Raw genomic sequence first — 22,320 nt, forward strand, 5'->3', positions numbered from 1 at the left:
TGTTACCAGCCTGCAAACAAGTGCAAAAGCCCATGCAAAAGATCAACCAAATCACCTTCAAAATACTAGGCAAGCCCTAACCAGACGCGCAAGTCTCATTTAGACGTGAGATCCTTATCACTCATTACTATTTAATCTTGGCATCATCACCGCTAGTAAGCAGGCTGCGCCTACATCATTGTTTCGCACGTCGGAATGGAGCCTGGGCGCAGTCAGTCCCGTTGACCGGCGACAACAAGCCTCCGCATACACAGCAAGTTCACACTAGCCATTCGCGGAAATCCGAATCCTGGCACAACTTCGCTTGGCTCTACAACCGCTAGAACACAGTGCTAGTACGATCTTGAACTGAAATTTTGGCAGGTAGCTTTCGGTGGAAGTTCTCCACATGCGACACAAACTAACTGCAATGTCCTATGTCGGAGTCTTGAACGATAGGTACACCTTCTAGTTGCGAGAATGAAGTCCGGAGTGCTGATAGTGGTGTTCATTGTAGGTGTTTTCGGGGTAATACCCCCGCACACTGGAGCAACACCAACAGGTAAGAAGACACTATCTTGTGTGTGTAGATGTGACCTGTCCAACATCACTACAATGTATATGTACAGCACACGGTCACTCCACACGTCACTTTGTACCTTGACATGATAATGCCATTTGCATTACAGTATTGTCCTCGTACTGTACCGCCAGCAATGATAGCTCATCTAGTGTTTACAGCACAGCCAAACACAGAGAAGTGATCCCCTGGAATTCCGTTCAGGACTTCTATGCTTATTCTATGTACTTCAGTAGAAAGTGTGTAATTGCACCCTACTTAGCAGTAGTATCTAGGAAGATGTATGCGCCTTTATCTCACAACCCTATTGATGAGCTCCACTGGAGCCAAACCGGTTTGCTGTGTGGAGGGCTAAACAATGCCAATGCTGGACTGAAACTGCCTTGGCGGTGGTACATTGTACGTGGTACAATCAGAGTGGGCTAGCTGAGAGCATGTTGTAGAGTGGCCGTGCCATTGGTGGCTAATTGCTTGTAATGGCAGAGGTTGTCGGTCCGCATTTCTCTTCCCACTTACTAGCACATACATGTAATACAATGTACTTTTGCTACATTCAGCGCTCTCTACTGCTGCTGCTACTTCAAAGTGTCCTTCTTCGCTTTACCTTAGTGCCCCCTACCCGCCCATTTGACCACTCTTTCTGGCACTGAGCAAGAACTAGTACACTGTACCACTCGACACAACGGTTTTATTACAATCAGCAAACTGTGAGAACAACAATGGACAAAGATCTCAACGGATTCAAATGTCGTCAGGGCTTGTTGCTAATACTACTACTGCTGCTACTACTACTACCACTACCTGTTGTATTTTATGTGCGGGTGTGCGTGTTGTGTGGGTGCACGCGTGCATGCATGTTTGCGTCTGTCTGTACATGCGTGTGTGCATGTTGGCCGGAAATGTTGCAACATGTCTCTTTCTCCATCTTCCAGCCTCATCAGTCTGCACATCATGCCTAAGTCCTAAAATTATGACCATTGCTAATCATAATAAGCTGACAAGCGCGACCGGTGCTGGACCTTTTCTGCAACCGCGGACAATTATTCCTTTCCCGAACATATCCTTCTACAGTAGCTGTTCATTTGTCCAGATTGATATTACTGCAGAAGAGATTGGACAATCCTGCAACGCAACGTTAGTGCTATTGAAGGAATTCCCTGGTAAAAAGTATCAGACCGCCTCTAAACTCATTCCACCTAGTAAACGTATGGCGTACATTGCAACGTGGACTGGGGTGCGCCTTCAGAACTACATTTCTTACAACAGCAGCGCTATTGCAGCCTACATCATTGGAATGACACTGCAAACCAACTGCCAGTTGAATGCAAAAGCTACGCCACAGGAAGTCACGTGGATCTTGCCACAAGGTAGTGCACCAGATGTCTTACAGACGTATACCCTTGGTGCTGCACTGGAGCCTCGTGTCACGATGACCATCCGTGGTGAGTGCCAGTCATTCATGCACACCAACTAACTTGACCAAGCCTTGTCAAGGTGTCCTTGCATACGAGGGGGGGGGGGGCATGGACGACTATAACGCTAAATTAAGGGGGAAGTTAAGGCAAAAATTAAAATTTCACCAGTTGTAGTCTTCGGGGTGCTGAGTCGAATGGTCTTGGTCGGAGAAAGCTGAGACGCTCCCTTCCTACTTGAATCCCAATCGAACTCGCGCACTTCCACCGAAACTGGGTGACTGCGCCCTACTAGATGGGGATTTGTATGCAAAATGTCACTAAAAGCACCATTTCGTTCTTATAAAAGCACGGATGACCGCGATTGGCCCATATGTTGTAGTCTTTTGGACGCTGAGTCGACTGGTTTTTGGTCCGAAAAGGCTGTGATGCCGCGTTCCTCCTTTATTCCCAATCGAACATGGTTGAACAAGTGGTCGCGTGCTCCTGGGTGCCCAAATCACCTGGTCACCACGCCAGCAGGCGACAACTTTCACACCAAGGTTCAACTCGAGTTCAACTCGAGTGACAGGACTGCACCCAAAAAAGGTCAAACAGGCTAGTAAGTTGTACCCTGCAGGCACGGTGACCAGGTGACTGGTGTACGCAGGAGCACGTGACCGCTTGTTCAACCGTGTTCGATTGGGAATAAAGGAGGAACGCTGCATCGCAGCCTTTTCGGACCAAAACCAGTCGACTCAGCGTCCAAAAGACTACAACATATGGGCCAATCGCGGTCATCCGTGCTTTTATAAGAACGAAATGGCGCTTTTAGTGACATTTTGCATACAAATCCCCATCTCTAAGGGCGCAGTCACCCAGTTTCGGTGGAAGTGCGCGAGTTCGATTGGGATTCAAGTAGGAAGGGAGCGTCTCAGCTTTCTCGGACCAAGACCATTCGACTCAGCACCCCGAAGACTACAACTGGTGAAATTTTAATTTTTGCCTTAACTTCCCCTTTAACTTCCCCTTTAATAATGTCGGCTGATGTTTGTTATGAATGATCCACGCTGCCTGTTACAGCCGCCCCTTTCGGGGCACATGATCTTGCTATATGTTTGGGTGCTGACAAGCCCATGTCCTTTCTTTTCTCTCTCCTTCTCCTTTCTCCTTTCCTATCTCATCGCACCATCTCTGTCTTACATTTCTGGGAAAATGACTAACAAATTGTTCCAACTGGCTTCGTGGAATGTCCGTAGCTGCTCCTCAATTTATCGACGGGAGCAACTCGCTCGCTCGCTCTCGGTTCGTGCTGTCGATGTTTGCGCAGTTCAGGAAACTAAAATTCTGGAACAACGCAGCTGGGACTTGCCACTGGGCTACCAACTCCTCACTGTGTCGACAAGCAACAGGTTTGGCGGAGTTGGCGTGGCCGTGGGCCCTACTTTGCGGCCATTCTTGTCGTGCTAGAAAGCTGTGAGTGACAGAATTGGGTATGCTCTATTCTCGTTCCCTTCGTCAAATAAGTCGCCGCTTGCGTTTATTACGGCGTATGCTCCGACAATGCCAAAGTCATCGAGTAACCCTGAGCTCCGACACAACTTCTATGAGTCGCTAACCTCCCTCGTTCGAAGTTTTTCTCGCCGTGCGGACGTTTTCGTCGGCGGTGACTTCAATGCAAAGGTTGGGCACCGAAGGGCAGCTGACAACTTCAATTGTTTGGGAAGCTGGTCCAAGGGCAGACGCAATGACAACGGTGAATCACTCCTGTTGTGCGCGGATGAATTGGACATGAAGCTGTCAAACACCGTATTTCAACACCCAGCACGCCATATTGCGACGTGGACAGGAGCGTTCAAGCGCCAGGGTGATACAGTGCCTCAACCAATCTACAATCAAATCGACTTTATCCTTGTCCCCAATCGCCTTGTTAGCGGCCTCAGAAACGGTAGGTCATACGCAGGTTGTGAATTATCGTCAGATCATAGGATGGTGGTTACTACCATGGTCAATCTCCATCAGATCCGCAGAACCAGCTTCGTCCGACGCATGAAGAACCCCAGGATCTTAGTTGACAAATTACCAGGCAACAACGCACTGCAAGATGAATACAAACAGAAGCTAGAAACTGCGATCACAACATCAGCAGCGGATTCTTGGGACAATCTCGCCACCATCATTAAGACAACGGCAGAGGAAGTGCTCGGAGTGAGCGATGCCACCGCACACCATCCAAACTACATCACGGATGACCCACAAATCAGCACCCTCTCCAGTCAGCAGAAATCACTGCGCATCAAGATAGAGGCCTCCATCAATGTCAACGTGACGTCGCAGCTTAAAGCACAGCGCAACAAGGTCCTGTACGAGTTACGGTCAGAGATCAAGAAGAGATCAATATCCAAGCTGGAGTCAAGGGCTGCAGAAATAGAGACAATGAGAAATGATACAGCAAAGATGCATGCTGCAGTCAAGTCTCTAAGAAGGAAACCCACAGAGATCCACGTTCAGAACAGCGATGGCGCTCTGGTAAATCGTCCAGAGCAGAAAGCGGAACTTATATCAGGTCACTTTCAGACACAGTTTTCTCACTCCAGTGCGGAACCCCTTCCGAGCAAGGGTGATGTGGTCGTTACACAGGTTACACAGTCGGAGGTCTGCAAAGCCATGAGCAGGCTGAAGAATAGGCGTTCTCCAGGCCCTGATGGTGTCCACAATGAGCTACTGAAGTATGGTGTGTCCCCAGGCCTATCATCTGCCGTCACCAAGATCCTCCAGAGTTCACTAGAGTCATCAACACCAGATCCTGCCATCGGATCGGGGCTGCTTATACCCTTGCAGAAGCCAGGAAAGCCAAGAGGACCCTGCACAAGTCTACGCCCCATAGTCCTACTCAATGGTATGCGCAAAATTCTCTCGACCATCACTCTGGCAAGGATCTCCTCAGAGGTTGAGGACTACCTCCCTCCATCCCAGAGTGCGTACCGACGGGGCCGGGCCACAACTGATGTGGTGTTCACTCTACGGATCCTCAGCAGCATTGCTGAGACGAAGCGATGGTCTCTATACAGGCTCGGCTTAGATCTCTCGAAGGCCTTCGACAGGCCACACCGCTCAGATCTCCTTAGCACGATTGTCAGCGTTGCTCCTACCACGCCGGATGTGCTACTCTTAGTCCACACTCTGCTGTCAGATACCACCCTTCAGGTACGTGTGCAGGGAAGAACAGCGCCCCCTTTTAGGTCGAACGTTGGCACACCACAGGGTGACAGTCTTAGTCCGATTCTGTTTACATGCTACTTTGAGAGTGCACTGCGAGGTATCAGATCTGACTACCCTCCTGACGACATCCTACCACCTGAACTGCAGTATGCGGATGATCTAGACTTCATTGGAACTGATGAGCAAGAGCTAGAGGACGTTCATGATCAATGTGCAGAGACCCTCCCAAGCCATGACCTCACCGTTAATACCTCCAAAACTGAACGAACAAAGATATACCTGGCTGATGATCTGGAGGAGCGTGGTTCCGAAGCATGGAGAAATGCGAAGTCGCTGGGATCACGGCTAGGCTCAGCGCAAGATGTCCAAGCCAGAAAGGCCCTAGCAACCCAGGCATTCTGTTCGTTGTACGCACTCTTCAAGCATCAATCTACCTCACTACTGCTTAGAGTTGCGCTGTACAATACCTATGTGAAGCCAGTGCAGTTGTACAACTGTGCGACATGGGGTCTCACAGATGCCACCACCAGAGGGATTGACACCTTTCATCGAAGGCATCTGAGAACAATGGCTGGCGTTAAGTTCCCGAACACAATTACCAACAAGCATCTGTACGACATCTGCGGCTCAGCACCAATTTCGCTCGAGATTGACCAACGCCGCGGCGTTGGGAGTTCCTTGGTCACGTACTGAGAATGCAGAAGAGCTCTCCCCCACAGCGCGTGTTAGAGTTTTCAGCCACCGCGAGCCTGCGCGGTCGACTGGGCTGACCCAGGACAACTCTCCTCTCAGCTCTTTCTCAGGACTGCCTAGCCCGACTCGGCATTCGCCTGGGCACGCTTAGAGGCCTTAATCAGCTGCGGCAGTTGGCAGGGGATAAGTCACGGTGGAATGGCACCCCGCGGCACTCATCTTCCTCTGCCGAGCTGCGTCCTTGACTTATCCCCTGCAGGGTGAACATCGTGCACGAACAGTCTACCGTCTTTCTGACATTGCCACTCGAACTTGACAATAGAAGCTGCTTTTCGTATGTGCAGTTACATGTTCTGAGGATGCCCTCAGATGCCCCGCCACAGCAGGCAATGGACAACTACTTCCGTCGAGATGTCACCGGTGTGCGTGGACGCCCGAAATCGAACCTGGCCACGGCAGTCAAGGCAAGCACAGCTGCCAGAGACATGCCACTGAAGACCATGACTGATCTGAGTGGGCTCAGAATGCGCGCTTTGGACAGGCAATCATGGAGGGAACTCTCAGCCTGAGCTGGTTTTGCTCGCGGCTGCAACGCACGGGGTAGTGAACCCAGGACAGAAGCGGACCAGGCATCATGACTTCGCACATCTATCGTTATGCTGCTTCATTACGCGACCTGTTTTATTATTATTTATATTATTATTATTAGTTACATTGAGCCATGGTGTTTTGTCTTATGTTTGTGAATCCTTCCCGGAAGCAAATGCTGGTTTTTATGCATTCGTGTAATTACTCAGCGTTATTTGCAATAATAATAATAATAATAAATGATCTTGCTGGTCTGGGCATGCTCGAGATCAGTAGGTCAAGGCCGCGATCGTAATCTACATACCTTTTTACATCTTTGTACTGTTTCGGATAGTTGGCTATCACCCTTCATTTCACATTCATTTTCCATTGGCAGTCGTTTGACAAGCCAGGAAATGTTGAATAACGTACTCACCGGATTAGAGCCCTTTGAATAGTGCCCCAGTCTCTAAGTAGAGTAAAATATCGTGTCTGTTCCCGAAGGGAACCCACGACGGCCGCTAACACCCGGTAAACCCTAGCGGCATATGCAGCGCCTAACGGTGTCTCTAAGAGCCTGTGAAAAAATAAAGCCCTCTCCCGAATAGTGCCTCCCCCCCCCCCCTCCCCTCGGTCTTGTAACCAAGCGCATATGCAAGGTTGGTGCTCTTTTGGTGGTGAGCCAAGGAAAACAATTGTAACATGGAAATTGTGGGCATAAGTTATGCAATCGAGTCCACCAACTGAACCAGATTTTTGAACAGCCAGACGTGCTATCACTATAACCTACTCGAAGTATCAATGTTACAATTGTGGTAATGTTCTTGTCCATGTCATTACTCTGGTGGTTTCAGGATCCAATTCGCAGTTCTTGTTGCTCTTGCTGTTGAGTAGTGATAGTTAACAGTAAACGTTGGGCTCTGTTTTTCTTCTCCTTCTTTGTTTTATGTGGGAGGAAGTAAATGTACCAGCAATGAAAAAAGAGTGCCCTCTCTTCAATAGTGCCCCATCCGTGATGGACATTGAAAAAAATGGTGCCCCAGGGGCACTGATCGCGGAAGTAAGGTAAATACAAAATACAAATACAAATCGCGCATTGTGTGGATCACGGATCACGTAGAACTTCCAAATCCAGGATCGAAACACACACGGCTTCGGGCGCTATGATCTCAGCCATCGTACTGTACGCTACGCTCCCTCGTGCACACAATTTCCAGTTTGTTCTCTTTTTTTAAGAGAACAAACTGGAGATGGATTGGCAACGAGAGAGCTTGGAAGCTCAGGGCCCTACGCTATGCTTTTTTGCCTTGATGACCAAGACAAAAAAAGCGTAGGGATGTTATAAATTCTTCTAATTTTCTACTTTTTGTTTTTAGACATAACCTGGGATTCGAACCCGCACTATCGCCCTGCATGCATCCCCGGTACACTTCGCATACATACTAATTCTTCCAAGTTGCTTCACGTTATGATTTTGTATTTGAAAGCCCTATTTGAATATGCATTGTGGCCAGCCGTCTTTGAATGTACGGTACGGGATAGGTACGGGACAGGTACGGGACAGGTACGGGACAGGTACGGTCGAGGGTAATACGACACCGTCTACCGCCTTGATGACGGCAAAAAAAGAAAAGGGATGTTATAAATTTTTCTATTAGTGCAATTAGGAGTATAATAGATGCAGACATGGCCAGACAACAACGAGTTCATGGAATTTTTAAGGATTTTTATGTTATTCAAAATCGATTTTCGTGTTCCGCTCATCAGTGAATAGTATCCTTAAAAATTCCATGAACTCGTTGTTGTCTGGCCATGTCTGCATCTATTATACTCCTGATTGCACTAATAAAATTGCTTTCTCCACGCCGACTCTTTATATAAATTTTTCAATTCTCTTATTTTTTTTAGGCATTACCTGGGATTCGAACCCGCGCTATCGCCACACATGCAGTCCCCCATACACTTCGCATCCATACTCATTCTTCCAAGTTGCTTCACGTTATGATGTTGCGTTTGAAAGCCCTATTTGAATATTGCGGCCAGCTGTATGGATTGATTGGATGGATTGGATTGGATTGGACTTTTATTTATAGTGGTGACTATAACAGACAATTGCCTAATAACAATAGACCCACTCGAGGGAAAGATGCTAAAAGATATGAATAAGAGAGACTACCGGTATTGGATAGGTGATCATGTTCGAATTTTGCATAGCTGAAAGTCATAAGTACTAGCGTGAAAAAGCAAGGCATTGGGGTAACAGTTTCTTAAAACGGGCAGAGTTATCCACACAGCGAGCTAGATAAATCATTCCACAGCTTAGCACATTGGAAGGAAGCGCCATGACGGGCAAAGGCAGTTCTGAGCATTGGCAACTTAAGAGTGCGTGATACAAGGCTGCGAGTTGCAAGACCATTATTTAAACAAAAATAATATGTGTGCAGGCCAGCTGTGTTTGATGGTACGGTAAGGTACGGGACAGATACGGGATAGCGCCAGGCGTGACACAAACACACAAACAAACACCAAATTAAAGCTGTGTGGACCCTGGCTAGCGCCAGACGTTACTGAAGTAACGTCTTCTGCATAGCTACGGGAATAAAGCTGAAATGAGTGTACTGGTTATCTGAGTGATCAATCATTACAGCAAAACATCACATAATTATGCGAGTAGAATTTTGCAAATCGACATTTTTAAAAAATGGCGCTGCAAACATTTCGACATTTCGGCCGCGAATTATTTTCGGCAAGGGGGTACAGGGTCAAAATTAAAGGTCGGTTCATGACCAAAAGTCGATGTGAAAATTTTCATTAGCGTTTTCATTCCGGCATTTTGGGTCGGCTGCTGTTGCACGACTAGTAAGTAACAATCTGGAGGGATAGAAACATCAGTATCGGCTCGAAATTACGTCTACTCAATGCCATAGTTTTATCCATATTCCTTTACGCTTGCCAGTCTTGGACCTTAACTGCTGAAATTGTGAAAAAGATCGAGGCTTTCGAAATGAGAAGCTATCAACGCCTTCTCAGGATTCCGTTCACTGATCACCGGACGAATGTGTCTGTTAGAGAGGAAACGAGAGAGCTTGGAAGCTCAGGGCCCTACGCTATGCTTTTTTGCCTTGATGACCTAGACAAAAAAAGCATACGGATGTTAAAAATTCATATAAATTTTTCCTTTTTTTTTTTAAAGACATAACCTGGGATTTGAACCCGCACTATCGTGGTGCATGCATCCCCCGATACACTTCGCATACAAACTAATTTTTCCAAGTTGCTTCACGTTATGATCTTGCATTTGAAAGCCCTATTTGAATATGCATTGTGGCCAGCCGTCTTTGATAGCACGGTACGGTACGGGACAGGTACGGGACAGGTACGGGACAGGTACGGGACAGGTACAGTCGAGGGTAATACGACACCGTCTACCGCCTTGATGACCTAGGCAAAAAAAGCATAGAGATGTTATAAATTTTTCAATTCTCCTATTTTTTAGCATAACCTGGGATTAGAACCAGCACTATCGCCCTACATGCATTCCCCCATACACTTCGCATTCATACTCATTCTACCAAGTAAGTTCACGTTATGATCTTGCGTTTGAAAGCCTATTTGAATATTGCGGCCAGCTGTATGTGGCCAGCTGTGTTTGATGGTACGGTACGGTACGGGACAGATACGGGATAGCGCCAGGCGTGTCACAAACACACAAACACACAAACACCAAATTAAAGCTGTGTGGACCCTGGCTAGCGCCAGACGTTACTGAAGTAACATCTTCTGCATAGCTACGGGAATATATAGTGTTCACAAACAAGTCCCAATTATTGTTTCTGTTCGTAAGGCCACACTTTGTTTTTTCTATGTTTCTCGTCGGCAAATTTTAACAAAAGGTACGCGGGCGGGCGGAAAAAAAACAAAAGCCAAGGAAAAAACAAGAACAATTTCTACTGAAAACTGTATACATTTTACAATGTACATGTATATACAAGACACTGCCATGTATACCATGTATACAGTACTACATTGTACAATCATGTACATGTACTTCTTGAAGTAGTCCCATACATGATTGCACTACATTATCACATCAGCCCACGAATATCAGGCAAACTGCAACAATGTCCATGAGAGCATAAAGTTTGATTACGAGATGGCGAGGAGAACATACATTTATCTGCTATCGCATCAACACACGTCTCCCACTCGTCATAATTTTTTGATTTTGTTACTTCAACGTTCTTGTGTTCGCTTATCAAACTCTTGTCTCCGCTTATCAAACTCTTGTCTCCATGCTGCTCGTCTTTTTTTCTTGCCATGCGTATTGCTTGGATTTTCTGCCTACGACATCGTTCCACAGACGCCAGTTGCCGCGGAACTCGTCCGACTTACTGTTCCTGGGACCCACGAGGCTCAGCTCAGCCAGTGAACGACTGAAAGCTTCGTCATGACAGCCTTCATCGCAGAGAACGGACGAGGAGCGCTCCTTTGCTGCATGCTGTGGTGCAAACGTTTACGATTATTGATTGACGCATCTAGCTGCAGCGTACATACATGTACATGTACGTAGTATGAACCTTTTTTTTTCTTCCGAAAATTCTGAAAACCTACGCGGGCGATGACGAGAAACATAGAAAAAACAAAGCGTGGCCTAAAAGGAAATTTCAATTTTTGTTCATATTGTTCGTTCCGGCTGTTTGTCATTGACTGTTCTTCAGGTTGTGTTGCTGGAGGTCGTGGCCAAGGCAGGCCCAGAATGTCATGGCTTGATAATATTATTTCATGGACTGCACTTGACGTGCAGTCCCTGCTCGCTGCTGCACGCGATCGATTTTTATGGCGCTCGCTTGTTCATACTTGCTCTGTGACGCCCCGACGGCCTTAGGGCTATGGGCTTGTGATGATGATGATTATGATGATGATGATGATGATGATGATGATGATGATGATGATCACCTGCTTCCGCGGTTGCCGCGGTTCGTACGGCAAGAGGCGACAGCCGAACTCATTTCTGGCCCAGTGCCGCCAGGCGGAGTAGGGTGCTGCCTTTGGCCTCAACTTAATATAATGCTATTTGGTTTTTCCCCTTTTATTACTCTGTGTTCATTGCTTGTTTTTGTATTGATTTACTTCCTTGACTGCTTTTGTGTTTCATCATTTTCCGGTTGGTTTTGTGTTGATTTCCCCTGTTCACTTTACATATTGTAATGATATACATTTGCTTTGCCCGTAAAAGAGGCTTTTCTCATGATGATGATGATGATGATGATGATGATGATGATGATGATGATGATGATGATGTTGCTGCGATGGGCAGTCACCTGCTTCCGCGGTTGCCGCGGTTCGTACGGCAAGAGGCGACAGCCGAACTCATTTCTGGCCCAGTGCCGCCAGGCGGAGTAGGGTGCTGCCTTTGGCCTCAACTTAATATAATGCTATTTGGTTTTTTCCCCTTTTATTACTCTGTGTTCATTGCTTGTTTTTGTATTGATTTACTTCCTTGACTGCTTTTGTGTTTCATCATTTTCCGGTTGGTTTTGTGTTGATTTCCCCTGTTCACTTTACATATTGTAATGATATACATTTGCTTTGCCCGTAAAAGAGGCTTTTCTCATGATGATGATGATGATGATGATGATGATGATGATTTTGGGTCGGTGCCGGAAATAACCGAAATTAAATAGCATACAGAGGCTTGCACTTGCCCACTGCCATGACTGATCACACGAGTCCCCATGCACCACGAACTGAAACCGAGTTTTCCATGTTGTTTCCACGCGGGTACAATCATGGTGGGTACCTTGTATATGTATGAGGCTTGTGTTTCGCATGGCTGGAACGTTGCCATGGATAATTTCGGAAAATGCGCAGAAATATTTCAAAATAGTCATCCCAAAGAGAATACAACGTAGGAAATAGCTTTCCTACGGAAATCCGTGGAGAGATTTACATATGAAGGTTGTGGGCACATACTTGTGCCCACAATTTCCATGTCAGGGAGATAATGTATGTTTTTATATTCCTCCATGAAAAAACACATTTGCCCGCCTATCCATGTGTTCTGCAGCATCCAATGCGTGCGAACAATCTGCAAGTGACAACTGCCAAACACTCTATCAAAGCTGTCCTGGGTTAGGAGCAACTGGTAAAATTGCCTTCCAATACTATTGCAGTACTGCATCGCACTACGCCTGTCCGGCAACTACTATGGTGCAGTCGACCACAACACAAACTGCACCATCTGCTCTTCCCAGCACGTCCACAGCGACTACAGTTCCTGCTATCAAACCTGCAACCACACTGGAAACCAACTCTACCGCAAAGAGCGATGACACTGAAGGGAACAGCACAGAATCTGCCTCAATGACTGTCTCATCACCTACAACATTGCCACCATCCAAGCAGTCGACATCAGCCGTAGAATCCACAGCAGCGTCTATGCTACATGTGGCTATATCGCAGCCAGCAGTGTACATCGGTGTTGCATCCGGGATTCTCCTCATTATCACATGTGTGGTGGTGCTGGTTTGTTACTTGCACTGCAGAAAGAACAAGAAAATGTTTAACATGGTGAAACGCAAGCTGCCTTCAATCGTGTCAGTTGCTGGACTTGGTATGAGACACAGGAGTGGAACGGATATTAACCACTATGAAACAGTTCCATGCCGCAACTCCGAAGGCGGTGAGCGATTTGAATCACTCTCCGAACCCAATGAGCAGCCACCTCCAGAACTACCAGAGCTACACAGAACGGATGACACTGTAGACGTAGGGCAAACAGCAAGAAGTCAGCGATCAAGAAGACTAAAAGCGCTTCACAATATGCCGCGGGTGAGTGAGGACACAGCGACGCCAGACTCCAGTCCGGAGCACGAGATATCAGCAGAGTGCCCTGGTGAGACCAGAGAACGACTTCTCAAGGCGAAGCCATCCGCGGCGGCTGAAAGGCGTGCAGTGCTTCGCAGTCCAGGCTCGGCGTCGATTGAATCGAACACCGACTATGGTCGGCAACAAGATTTCTGGAGGATCGCAAAAACGGGAAGTGAATTATATTGCACTCCAGAGACCTTAAACTCTGGTGACATGGAGAGTGCACAGGTACAGCGACGTGCTTCCACCGTTAGTACCGCCACGTGTCCCTCCGTATGTCCAAGCGACTATCTGCTGCCATCGGAGCTGCTGTCCGCTGTGGATGAAACTCCAGAAAAGCGCATTCCAGTGACCCGCCGCACCAGCATAGAAGTTCGAGAAAAGCTCTCGGAAACTAATGACTACCTGTGCCCGGCCGAAGTGGTGGTGAGAGTGCGTACGCCCAGTACCACGGTACCACCTCAAACCAAGCAATCACGACAATCCTCACTCTCTACACCATGTTACGAGCTAGTTACGGAATTTCCTGCCGACACACGAAAGACACGCAAACCGTCTGCAACGCCATCGCTGACAACGTACGACACACCAGGGGAGATACTTCAGCAAACCAAAACACCAGATGTTACACGTGCCAGTTACGAAGATATCTTGCCAGAGCCAGGGAATAGCAAGCCACGACTGTCGCGTTTCGTCGCCAACAAACTCCACTCTAGCACAAAATCCCAGCAGCGCTCATTCAAACGTTCCAATCCACCATCTCCTCACGCATACGAAATGGTTGAAATAACACCGACAATGTCCCGTGCCACTCAGCCTCACACTGGAACCCTGGAGGAACCAACCGTAGCACAGCAGGCCCAGCTACACGTGCAGCAGAGTTTCGAAGACGACGCACCACAGTTCATTGATCTAGGGTCGGGCATACCAGCCAACGTGATTACCTCATCAACAACAGCCAATGACGTCATTGTCAACCCAGTAGCCTTTCTACAAAACGGGAAATCCCTAGAGGGCGACAATGAGTACATGAATGTGTCGCTCGATGATGATTCACTGCTCGCTGCCATGACAAGAGGACCTGACTCGGGAAAGCGGCTAAGCAACCGAAGAAGCAGCCTGCCTGGTGTACATGAGCCAAAACTTGCTGATAAAAGCGTCTCCAAACTCTAACAGTTCCCTCTCCATGTGTTGGCAGTAATGGCAGTGTGCCGAGTAAACATAAAATAAGAACAGTAATCAACTCGGCTATAAACTATAAATGCACAAGATGAGCTCTTTGCTACACTTTGTTGCCTGTCTCCCAACATTTGAGAAGCATGCTATTGAACAATGTCTCACTCAATGCATTATTCAGGTCAAGTTACCTTCAATAAAATGAGAATTGTAGACTCCAGAACTAAATATTGCGACAGAGATTTCGGCCATATTTTCAATTCATTGCATTCCCAACTCATCACAGCCACGCGCTCTTCAGCCGAACCATACAGACACCAGCAAGGACACTTCCGTTGAGTGTCTGTAAGGTTCGGCTGAAGAGCGCGTGGTTGTGATGAGTTGGGAATGCAATGAATTGAATTGTAGACTCCGCTATAATTTAAAAAATGCATCAGTTGAGCTCTTTTCCAACTTTTTTTACCTTTCCCACAGCGTCTGTGAAGCATACAATTGCACAACACCCAACTCAGTGTATTTTTCTATGAAAATTGCCTTTCCACATACATGTACCAGATCACGGACAGGGATCATGCATACATCTAACTCTACTGGATTAGAATTACCCCAACGATGGACGAACGCATCAAAATAGGCCTTGATGATATTCAACCAAATCTTCTTCCGTTAAGGTATTCAAATGTTTGTTTTTTCTTCTATATTTTTGTGGTAATTGTGTGTTGCTCCCTACGTGGCCTTTCCTGCCGACTTGAATTCTCACTTGACATAATTCTATTTTGTGGTACATGGTATAACACATTGATTTCCATGCTACAGTAAGCACAAGACAGAACCCAAATTTAGGTCTTTAGCACCTCATAACGACATGCACACCAAGGCCCTTTTTTGGCAACATGTATTCACGAGAAAGCTTCTGCCAGTTTATTAATATTCTTTTTGATTTTAATGAATTTTGCCCAACTTTCGCTAATAGGTTATGGCCCGGTACCCATGCTATCGGCAAACCTGATAATTATACTGCGGAACGGCTAATTTTAACGGGTACTTGTACATTTTTTCCATTTTCTGAATCTGGACGAATTCGCAATGGGGGTGGCATTGGGAGGGGGGGGCGATGCCCTTGAGTGAGGGGGCGATGCCATTGGGTGGGGGGGTGGCATGGGGTGGACGTGGCATCGGGGGGGGGGGGGGGGGTGGACGTGGCATTGGGGGGGGGGGGGGCGATGCCCTTGAGTGAGGGGGCGATGCCATTGGGTGGGGGGTGGCATGGGGTGGACGTGGCATTGGGGGGGGGGGGGGGGGGGTGGACGTGGCATTGGGGGGGGGGGGGGGGGCATGGGGGTGGACGTGGCATGGGGATTAGATAAAACATGAACAGTAAAGACAGGTTTATCTACATGCTGATCCCTAATTACAAGTAAATTAGTTCTCACAACACCTGTTCTGGTGTGCAATATTTAAAAAAAGGTTTTGACTTCTTCAAAGTACAGCATAATACATGTATGCATGTGTCAGGATGGTGAATTGTTGGATGTGTACCCCGTCCATGGCAAAAAAATGCCCGGCCTCCACTCATTTGAAGTTGGCAGCATCTACCCAACTCCAGAATGGTCACACCGCACCGCCTCTCTCTTTCAGAGGGAGTGGGTGACATTGGGTGACCAACGCATTTCTGTCAGTGCACTCTCTGCGGCCTGACACACCGCGCCACCCGCATTACTGGCTGTGGATGCTGCAGGTGTGTGTGAGGGGGGGGGGGGGGGGGCATCATCCCATAAAGGCATTCCTGAAAACCCATCCCTTCAAGCCGAGCTACTCAGATACCTGAGCTCGTACGGCTTTTTGCACCCGCTATAGCAGCAAGCAACAACAAAACACACACCTGCCAAGTACTGAGAGTGCTTTTTCTGGATCGCCATGGCAGGTATGAAAACAGACTGGGTTGTGTTCGAGGCCGAACAAGCTGCCCAACACCAGCTGTTTACTTGAACAAGTAACACATCTGTCTTAGTACTGTCAACTGGCAACATGGCCACCCACCAGTAGGTGCATGAGAATAACAAAGAATCTTAACTGGTACAGCAGGACAGGAGTACCACCTGCAGCTACAGACAGCCACAGGAGTAACTTCTTTAGCTACAGACAACCACAGGTGCAGTATGTATCTAGAACTGCAAATAGGAACACAGGTTGCTAGGTTACATTTTGTCAAAGTCTAGAGGAAACGCCGAGAAGGATATAGCCTGCTTGCCGTTGGAGTAACGCTCGTACAGCACCCCACCAAGTCCTGTACCGATCTCGTCAGGTACCAAGCTAGAGTACCCACCCCATACTGAGCCACCCTGGACAAGCAGTGTCTTCTTAATCCACGTTGTACCGCCATCATCGCTTACCCGTACTGTGAGGTTCTCGCGGGACTTGGTCGACGCAGGATTCGAGAAGTAGAGGCGGCTTTCGATCTGGGCCAGTGATGCCTGGCAGATGGGTGAGATCAGCGTCGGGTCGTAGCGAATCGGTGTCCAAGTCTCGCCTGCATCGTCACTGCGTGATGTTGCACGGCAGTCGCACGACGATGCGTGTGCGTTGCGCATGTTCAACAGGATGGAGCCGTTCGCAAGCTGCGTGAGTGTGGCCTCGTCCATCTTGGGAAACGTTACGTTGGGGCGCGTGTAGTGAAGACCGCTGTCGTCGGAGTACCACACGATGTCCTCGCGATACGCTCCGTAGTGGCCCGCAAACACAAGACGCCCCTTCTTTTTCTGCATACACACACACACACACAGGAGGCAAACACGGAGAGGATAGAATGAATGCACGGCTGTGACTAACAGGAGCAAGACTGGCTATTAGGTTTGCGAATCAACAATGACGGGCTGTGACTCGCTTTTCAGTTCCGGCAGATGACATCGTACTTTCTCAGCATTGAGTGAAAATTTAGTGTTTGCGTTTCCGCTCCACACAAGAAAACCCAAATGATGATGTAGTTGCACAATCTCTGCATGAATCTCCCTTCTTTCAATGTTGCAGTGAATACACATGTGCTGGATTTACATGGAACATTGTGTGCTCATAGCTACTGCTATCATGGACATTGAAATCCGGTGGAGTGACCGGGGCCGGCGCCCTGACTTGCTTAGTACATGTACATGCATTCACTGTTTAAACACGGCAACAATTGACCAGCAGTGCGCACGGCTGCACGGCCAGCGCCCCGTGGTCGCTTGACTTCTCGACGGATTTCAATGTCTGCTGCAGTAGCAAGCCCACGTCGTGTTCAACCATGGGGAAAACAGGGATCGGGTTTCCTTTCTCATCGCCGCAATTAACCAGACTGCTGCTGCTGCTGCTGCCAGCTCAGTACAGTACTCACCCCCTGTGTCAGTTGCAGTCCATCACCAGGTCCCGAGCTCACACCAGCGTACGGCTCTAGGAACTTGGAGATGTCGACGGGCGTTGACCAGTGATCTCCGGCATCATAACTGACAGTCTGCCAGTTAGCGCTGGCCGGGCTGCAGGACTTGCCGGCCGGTGAGGTGGAGTAGATACACATCACTGCTCCGGTCTCATCATTCACCACCACTATCTGATTGCCTGCAACAATGTCACTCACGTTTAGACCATACACATTCTGTACAAGAACAGGGAGAGAAAGAGAGGAGCAGAAGAGAGAGAGAGAGAAAGAAAAAAAGAAAAGAGAGAGGGAGAGAGAGAGAGAGAGAGAGAGAGAGAGAGAGAGAGAGAGAGAGAGAGAGAGAGAGAGAGAGAGAGAGAGAGAGAGAGAGAGAGAGAGAGAGAGAGAGAGAGAGAGAGAGGGAGGGAGGGAGGGAGAGAGAGAGAGAGAGAGAGAGAGAGAGAGAGAGAGAGAGAGAGAGAGAGAGAGAGAGAGAGAGAGAGAGAGAGAGAGAGAGAGAGAGAGAGAGAGAGAGAGAGAGAGAGAGAGAGAGAGAGAGAGAGAGAGAGAGAGAGAGAGAGAGAGAGAGAGAGAGAGGGAGAGAGAGAGAGAGAGAGAGAGAGAGAGAGAGAGAGAGAGAGAGAGAGAGAGAGAGAGAGAGAGCCATTCATGTCAGCACCTGAAGGAATTGTGTAGTAGCCTCTCCAAGGCAGAGGTTGTGGAGTATTTAGATGAGTTCATGAACTGTGTATGTAGGGCGGTGCCAGATACACAATTCTACGTACTGTAAGACCAGTAATGTTAACGAATATTTAATTCTAACGAGTTAACGAATTTGAAAGAAACGTTAACATTTGAAGTCGTTATGTGCAAAACGATATGTACATGTACAGTCATTTGCTGGTTTTGAGACGGAATTCGTTAGAAATTCACCTCATTAACCCACAAAATCCGAAGATGGTTAACTTTTTAAATATTAACGTTAAAATATCTGTTCTATAGTAATACATATAAAACCCCTCAAGTCTCTGACACTTGAACTATCTGAGGGCAGGTAACAAGTTGTGCTGCACAGTGCTGGTGGCAATGAACAATACAATGTATACAATCTCTTATTGGCCATGGTGCCATCGTGAGAATAAAGCATTCAAATTCAAAATGTGCAGTGGAGCCTTGCAGCTTGCCAATTGCAATTGTGGTTCAGCGCGTTCTAAGCAAACCGGTGCATGCATGTCTCAAGACTACGGGATCAGGGTTACGGAGTTGATAGCGGCAGTATCCCCGGACCATGTCCATGGCGTGGACACGATACCATCTTCAAGTTCTCATTCCCAGCACTAACAATGGTAACAGTCACATTCCCAAACCACAGTCGACTCGTGATATAGCCAACCACTGCCCATGTCCCTGCTTGGATCCATACAAAAAGATGACCCTTTTGCAGTACATTTTGTAAGGCTGAATGTAGACCAAGTGCACTCACGCAGTCATGGCCCACATGCCAGTCATGACGTGTTAACCCTTTATGTACTGCGCCCATCTCGAACCGTAAAAATATTTACGGTTCGGCGCGCCGTTCGGCGGCGTCCTTTCTCTGATCGACTCGCGGTTTTTTGCAGTGGACAGCTGAGATCCCACTGAAAATGTTGACGTATGATATGGGTAGGTCGCCATTTGAAAGTATGGAGACCGATCGCGGCGAAATGTGCGCTTCGCAAATGCAGCGCTCTGCGATATATTTTGCCAATTTCGATCGTGTTTTCGTTCCGTCGCCCTGCTGCTAATAGAGATATAGCCTTCTCCAGCTAATGTCAACATCCTCTAGTCGTGGTAGACACCTGGAGAGAGCTGAAGCAGCGATATCTCCTCAGGATCTGAATCGAAACTGCCAATTTTCATCGCTGAAGCCATCACAGCATTCGCTCTCCAAGTAGCAGCGAGAGGGAGGGCAGCGATGGCATAAAGTCACCAAGGCAGGCGGAGGTCATCCCCAAGTAACTATTTCTTGTCTTCTCAATCACCAATCCTCGCTCGACATGAGTAGATCAGCAAAAACTGTATATTTCAAATCTGAAATAATTGCAATAATTTGAATATTTGACGCAATTGTTTGCGTCTGGTATTTAGACGATACATCCGTTTTTCACCCCTTCTGTTGCTGTTCATGCATGCAACTAGTGCCTGTGGTATCCTTTTGTCACTGTGCGTCCCAATGGCCGTCCCTGATACGTCTATACTTTATTTCAAAATTCAAATATAGCGATCTCAATTGTCAGAATTACGCACAATTGGCTCATAACTGGGTATTCCGTGTATGCCCTCTACTTATAGCTGCGTGCTGGATTACAATATGTTGACAAATGGACCCATTCATTACTATAGATTCAGAAAAACATAACTTGCACATACAAAATGCGTCTAGATTTTATCCTATAGGTCCATCATTGGCGAGGAGTACCCTACGCATACATTAGATGCGCGGTACATAAAGGGTTAAAGGGGAAGTTAAGGCAAAAATTAAAATTTCACCAGTTGTAGTCTTCGGGGTGCTGAGTCGACTGGTTTTGGTCCGAAAAGGCTGCGATGCAGCGTTCCTTCTTTATTCCCAATCGAACATGGTTGAACAAGCGGTCACGTGCTCCTGCGTACGCCAGTCACCTGGTCACCGTGCCTGCAGGGTACAACTTACTAGCCTGTTTGACCTTTTTTGGGTGCAGTCCTGTCACTCGAGTTGAACCTTGGTGTGAAAGTTGTCGCCTGCTGGCGTGGTGACCAGGTGATTTGGGCATCCAGGAGCACGTGACTGCTTGTTCAACCATGTTCGATTGGGAATAAAGGAGGAACGCTGCATCGTAGCCTTTTCGGACCAAAACCAATCGACTCAGCGTCCAAAAGAGTACAACATATGGGCCAATCGCGGTCATCCGTGCTTTTATAAGAACGAAATGGCGCTTTTAGTGACATTTTGCATACAAATCCCCATCTAGTAGGGCGCAGTCACCCAGTTTCGGTGGAAGTGCGCGAGTTCGATTGGGATTCAAGTAGGAAGGGAGCGTCTCAGCTTCCTCGGACCAAGACCATTCGACTCAGCACCCCGAAGACTACAACTGGTGAAATTTTTATTTTTGCCTTAACTTCCCCTATAAATAGTAGCGCGAGTACTTGGTGGAAACGAATGGGAAATTCCAGAAGGAATGAATGAAACCCCTGCTGAGATGGCAATGTCATGCGTTCATTATAAATTTTACAACCACCTGAACTCCAAAGCGGCTGTGACTGTACTTGCCCCAACAATACCACCTGACAACACACGCTTACCATCAATTTGCTCCATGTTTTGCCCATGTCCTCGCTACGTTTCATTACCACTGCCTTTCTGCCGCAGTCGCTGGACGAATCCTTCCTGGCCTCGGCGAACGCCAGCAGGAATGTTCGCCCAGCTCGTGGTTGCGGTACGTGGCAATGCCATCCTCTTTCTCCAGGAACACATCAGTCGTGAAATTTACGAGAGGTGATTGCACTGCCTCTAGCTCCGGCGGGTCGTTTCCAAACTGATGTCCGAACTCGGTGGCCCACGGTCCATGCTGCTGATGGTTGCGCCACTGCTGTTCTCTGTGTTCGTGCGAACTCACGCCCAACGACGTGCTGGCTGTGTCACCAGGACTGCGGTGCTGGTGGTCGAAGGGACGACGTTCGCGCTGGATATCTGGCGTAGCAGCGTCGCGTCCGCGACCTTGTCCCAAACAAACAGGCGCAAGCAGACAACCCAACGAAATGATCGCAAATAGCACCATTCTGCGAGATGAGGCAGTGGATGCGACAGAGAATCTTCCCATTGAAAGCATCACCTCGGACTTGATTCTCGTTTTCATAACTCCTAATCCTCGCTCTATTGTGAAGTGGACTGCAGGAAGATATTTTGGAGGGGGGAAGGTGGACCTTTCATACTCTGCCAACACTGGCAAGAAAGGAATGAAGCACCTCCGAGGAATCCATGAGGAACGTTAACGGTACCGGGCCATAACACCCCCGCCCCCCCCCCCCCCCCCCGGCCCCGTCCCTGGTCGCCACCACTAGGGTATAGGGCTCTGGCCTGGTCGCATGTCGACATGTCATGTCATGCCTATTTTCGCAACTTTTACACCGTTTTGGAAGAGGAAGAAATCGCAATTTTCGCAGCACTGTCTTCATTCATTTTGATCCGGCATGCATCATTGCATGAACGAAATGATGTGACCCTGTCGCAAGTTATTGGGGACACACCCACAATTTGTTGAAATGAAATTACCTGACGATTGTAGTCAAGTGTTTCCATTTGGAGAGGCCGATTGCATGGGAGAGTTCTTCCGAGTCGGTGTACATGTACTACCGAAATATAAACACGACCAACGGCTGTGCCAGTGCCACCACCAACAGCAACAACAACACCATCATCACTAGGGCCATTCATC

At 47.9% G+C, this 22,320-nt stretch overlaps 2 protein-coding genes across 2 annotated transcripts; one reads left to right on the plus strand and one right to left on the minus strand.

The window, feature by feature from the left end:
* Positions 1-293: 293 nt before the first annotated feature.
* Positions 294-15,537, plus strand: LOC135811434 (uncharacterized). The gene is made up of 3 exons (XM_065324671.1): positions 294-541; positions 1,492-2,001; positions 12,500-15,537. Exons 1-3 carry the CDS (start codon positions 460-462, stop codon positions 14,473-14,475), a joined length of 2,568 nt encoding a protein of 855 aa, XP_065180743.1. The 5' UTR covers positions 294-459; the 3' UTR covers positions 14,476-15,537.
* Positions 15,538-16,363: 826 nt separating this feature from the next.
* LOC135811435 (sialidase-1-like) lies at positions 16,364-21,320 on the minus strand. The gene is made up of 3 exons (XM_065324672.1): positions 21,188-21,320; positions 17,849-18,106; positions 16,364-17,237 (listed from the first exon to the last, which is right to left on the minus strand). Exons 1-3 carry the CDS (start codon positions 21,230-21,232, stop codon positions 16,677-16,679), a joined length of 864 nt encoding a protein of 287 aa, XP_065180744.1. The 5' UTR covers positions 21,233-21,320; the 3' UTR covers positions 16,364-16,676.
* Between the last annotated feature and the right edge of the window lie 1,000 nt (positions 21,321-22,320).

Source organism: Sycon ciliatum, chromosome 3, assembly GCF_964019385.1.
Source record: "Sycon ciliatum chromosome 3, ocSycCili1.1, whole genome shotgun sequence".
NCBI lineage: Eukaryota > Metazoa > Porifera > Calcarea > Leucosolenida > Sycettidae > Sycon > Sycon ciliatum.

Excerpts from the sequence above, each read along its gene's own strand:
- LOC135811434 (XM_065324671.1), top strand. The coding sequence starts at position 460 with ATGAAGTCCGGAGTGCTGATAGTGGTGTTCATTGTAGGTGTTTTCGGG. Across the intron at positions 542-1,491 it reads CACTGGAGCAACACCAACAG|CCTCATCAGTCTGCACATCA; the intron begins GTAAGAAGACAC and ends TCCATCTTCCAG. Across the intron at positions 2,002-12,499 it reads TGTCACGATGACCATCCGTG|CATCCAATGCGTGCGAACAA; the intron begins GTGAGTGCCAGT and ends TGTGTTCTGCAG.
- LOC135811435 (XM_065324672.1), bottom strand. The coding sequence starts at position 21,232 with ATGAAACGTAGCGAGGACATGGGCAAAACATGGAGCAAATTGATG. Across the intron at positions 18,107-21,187 it reads AAACATGGAGCAAATTGATG|AATGTGTATGGTCTAAACGT; the intron begins GTAAGCGTGTGT and ends GTTCTTGTACAG. Across the intron at positions 17,238-17,848 it reads GACTGCAACTGACACAGGGG|AAAAAGAAGGGGCGTCTTGT; the intron begins GTGAGTACTGTA and ends GTGTGTATGCAG.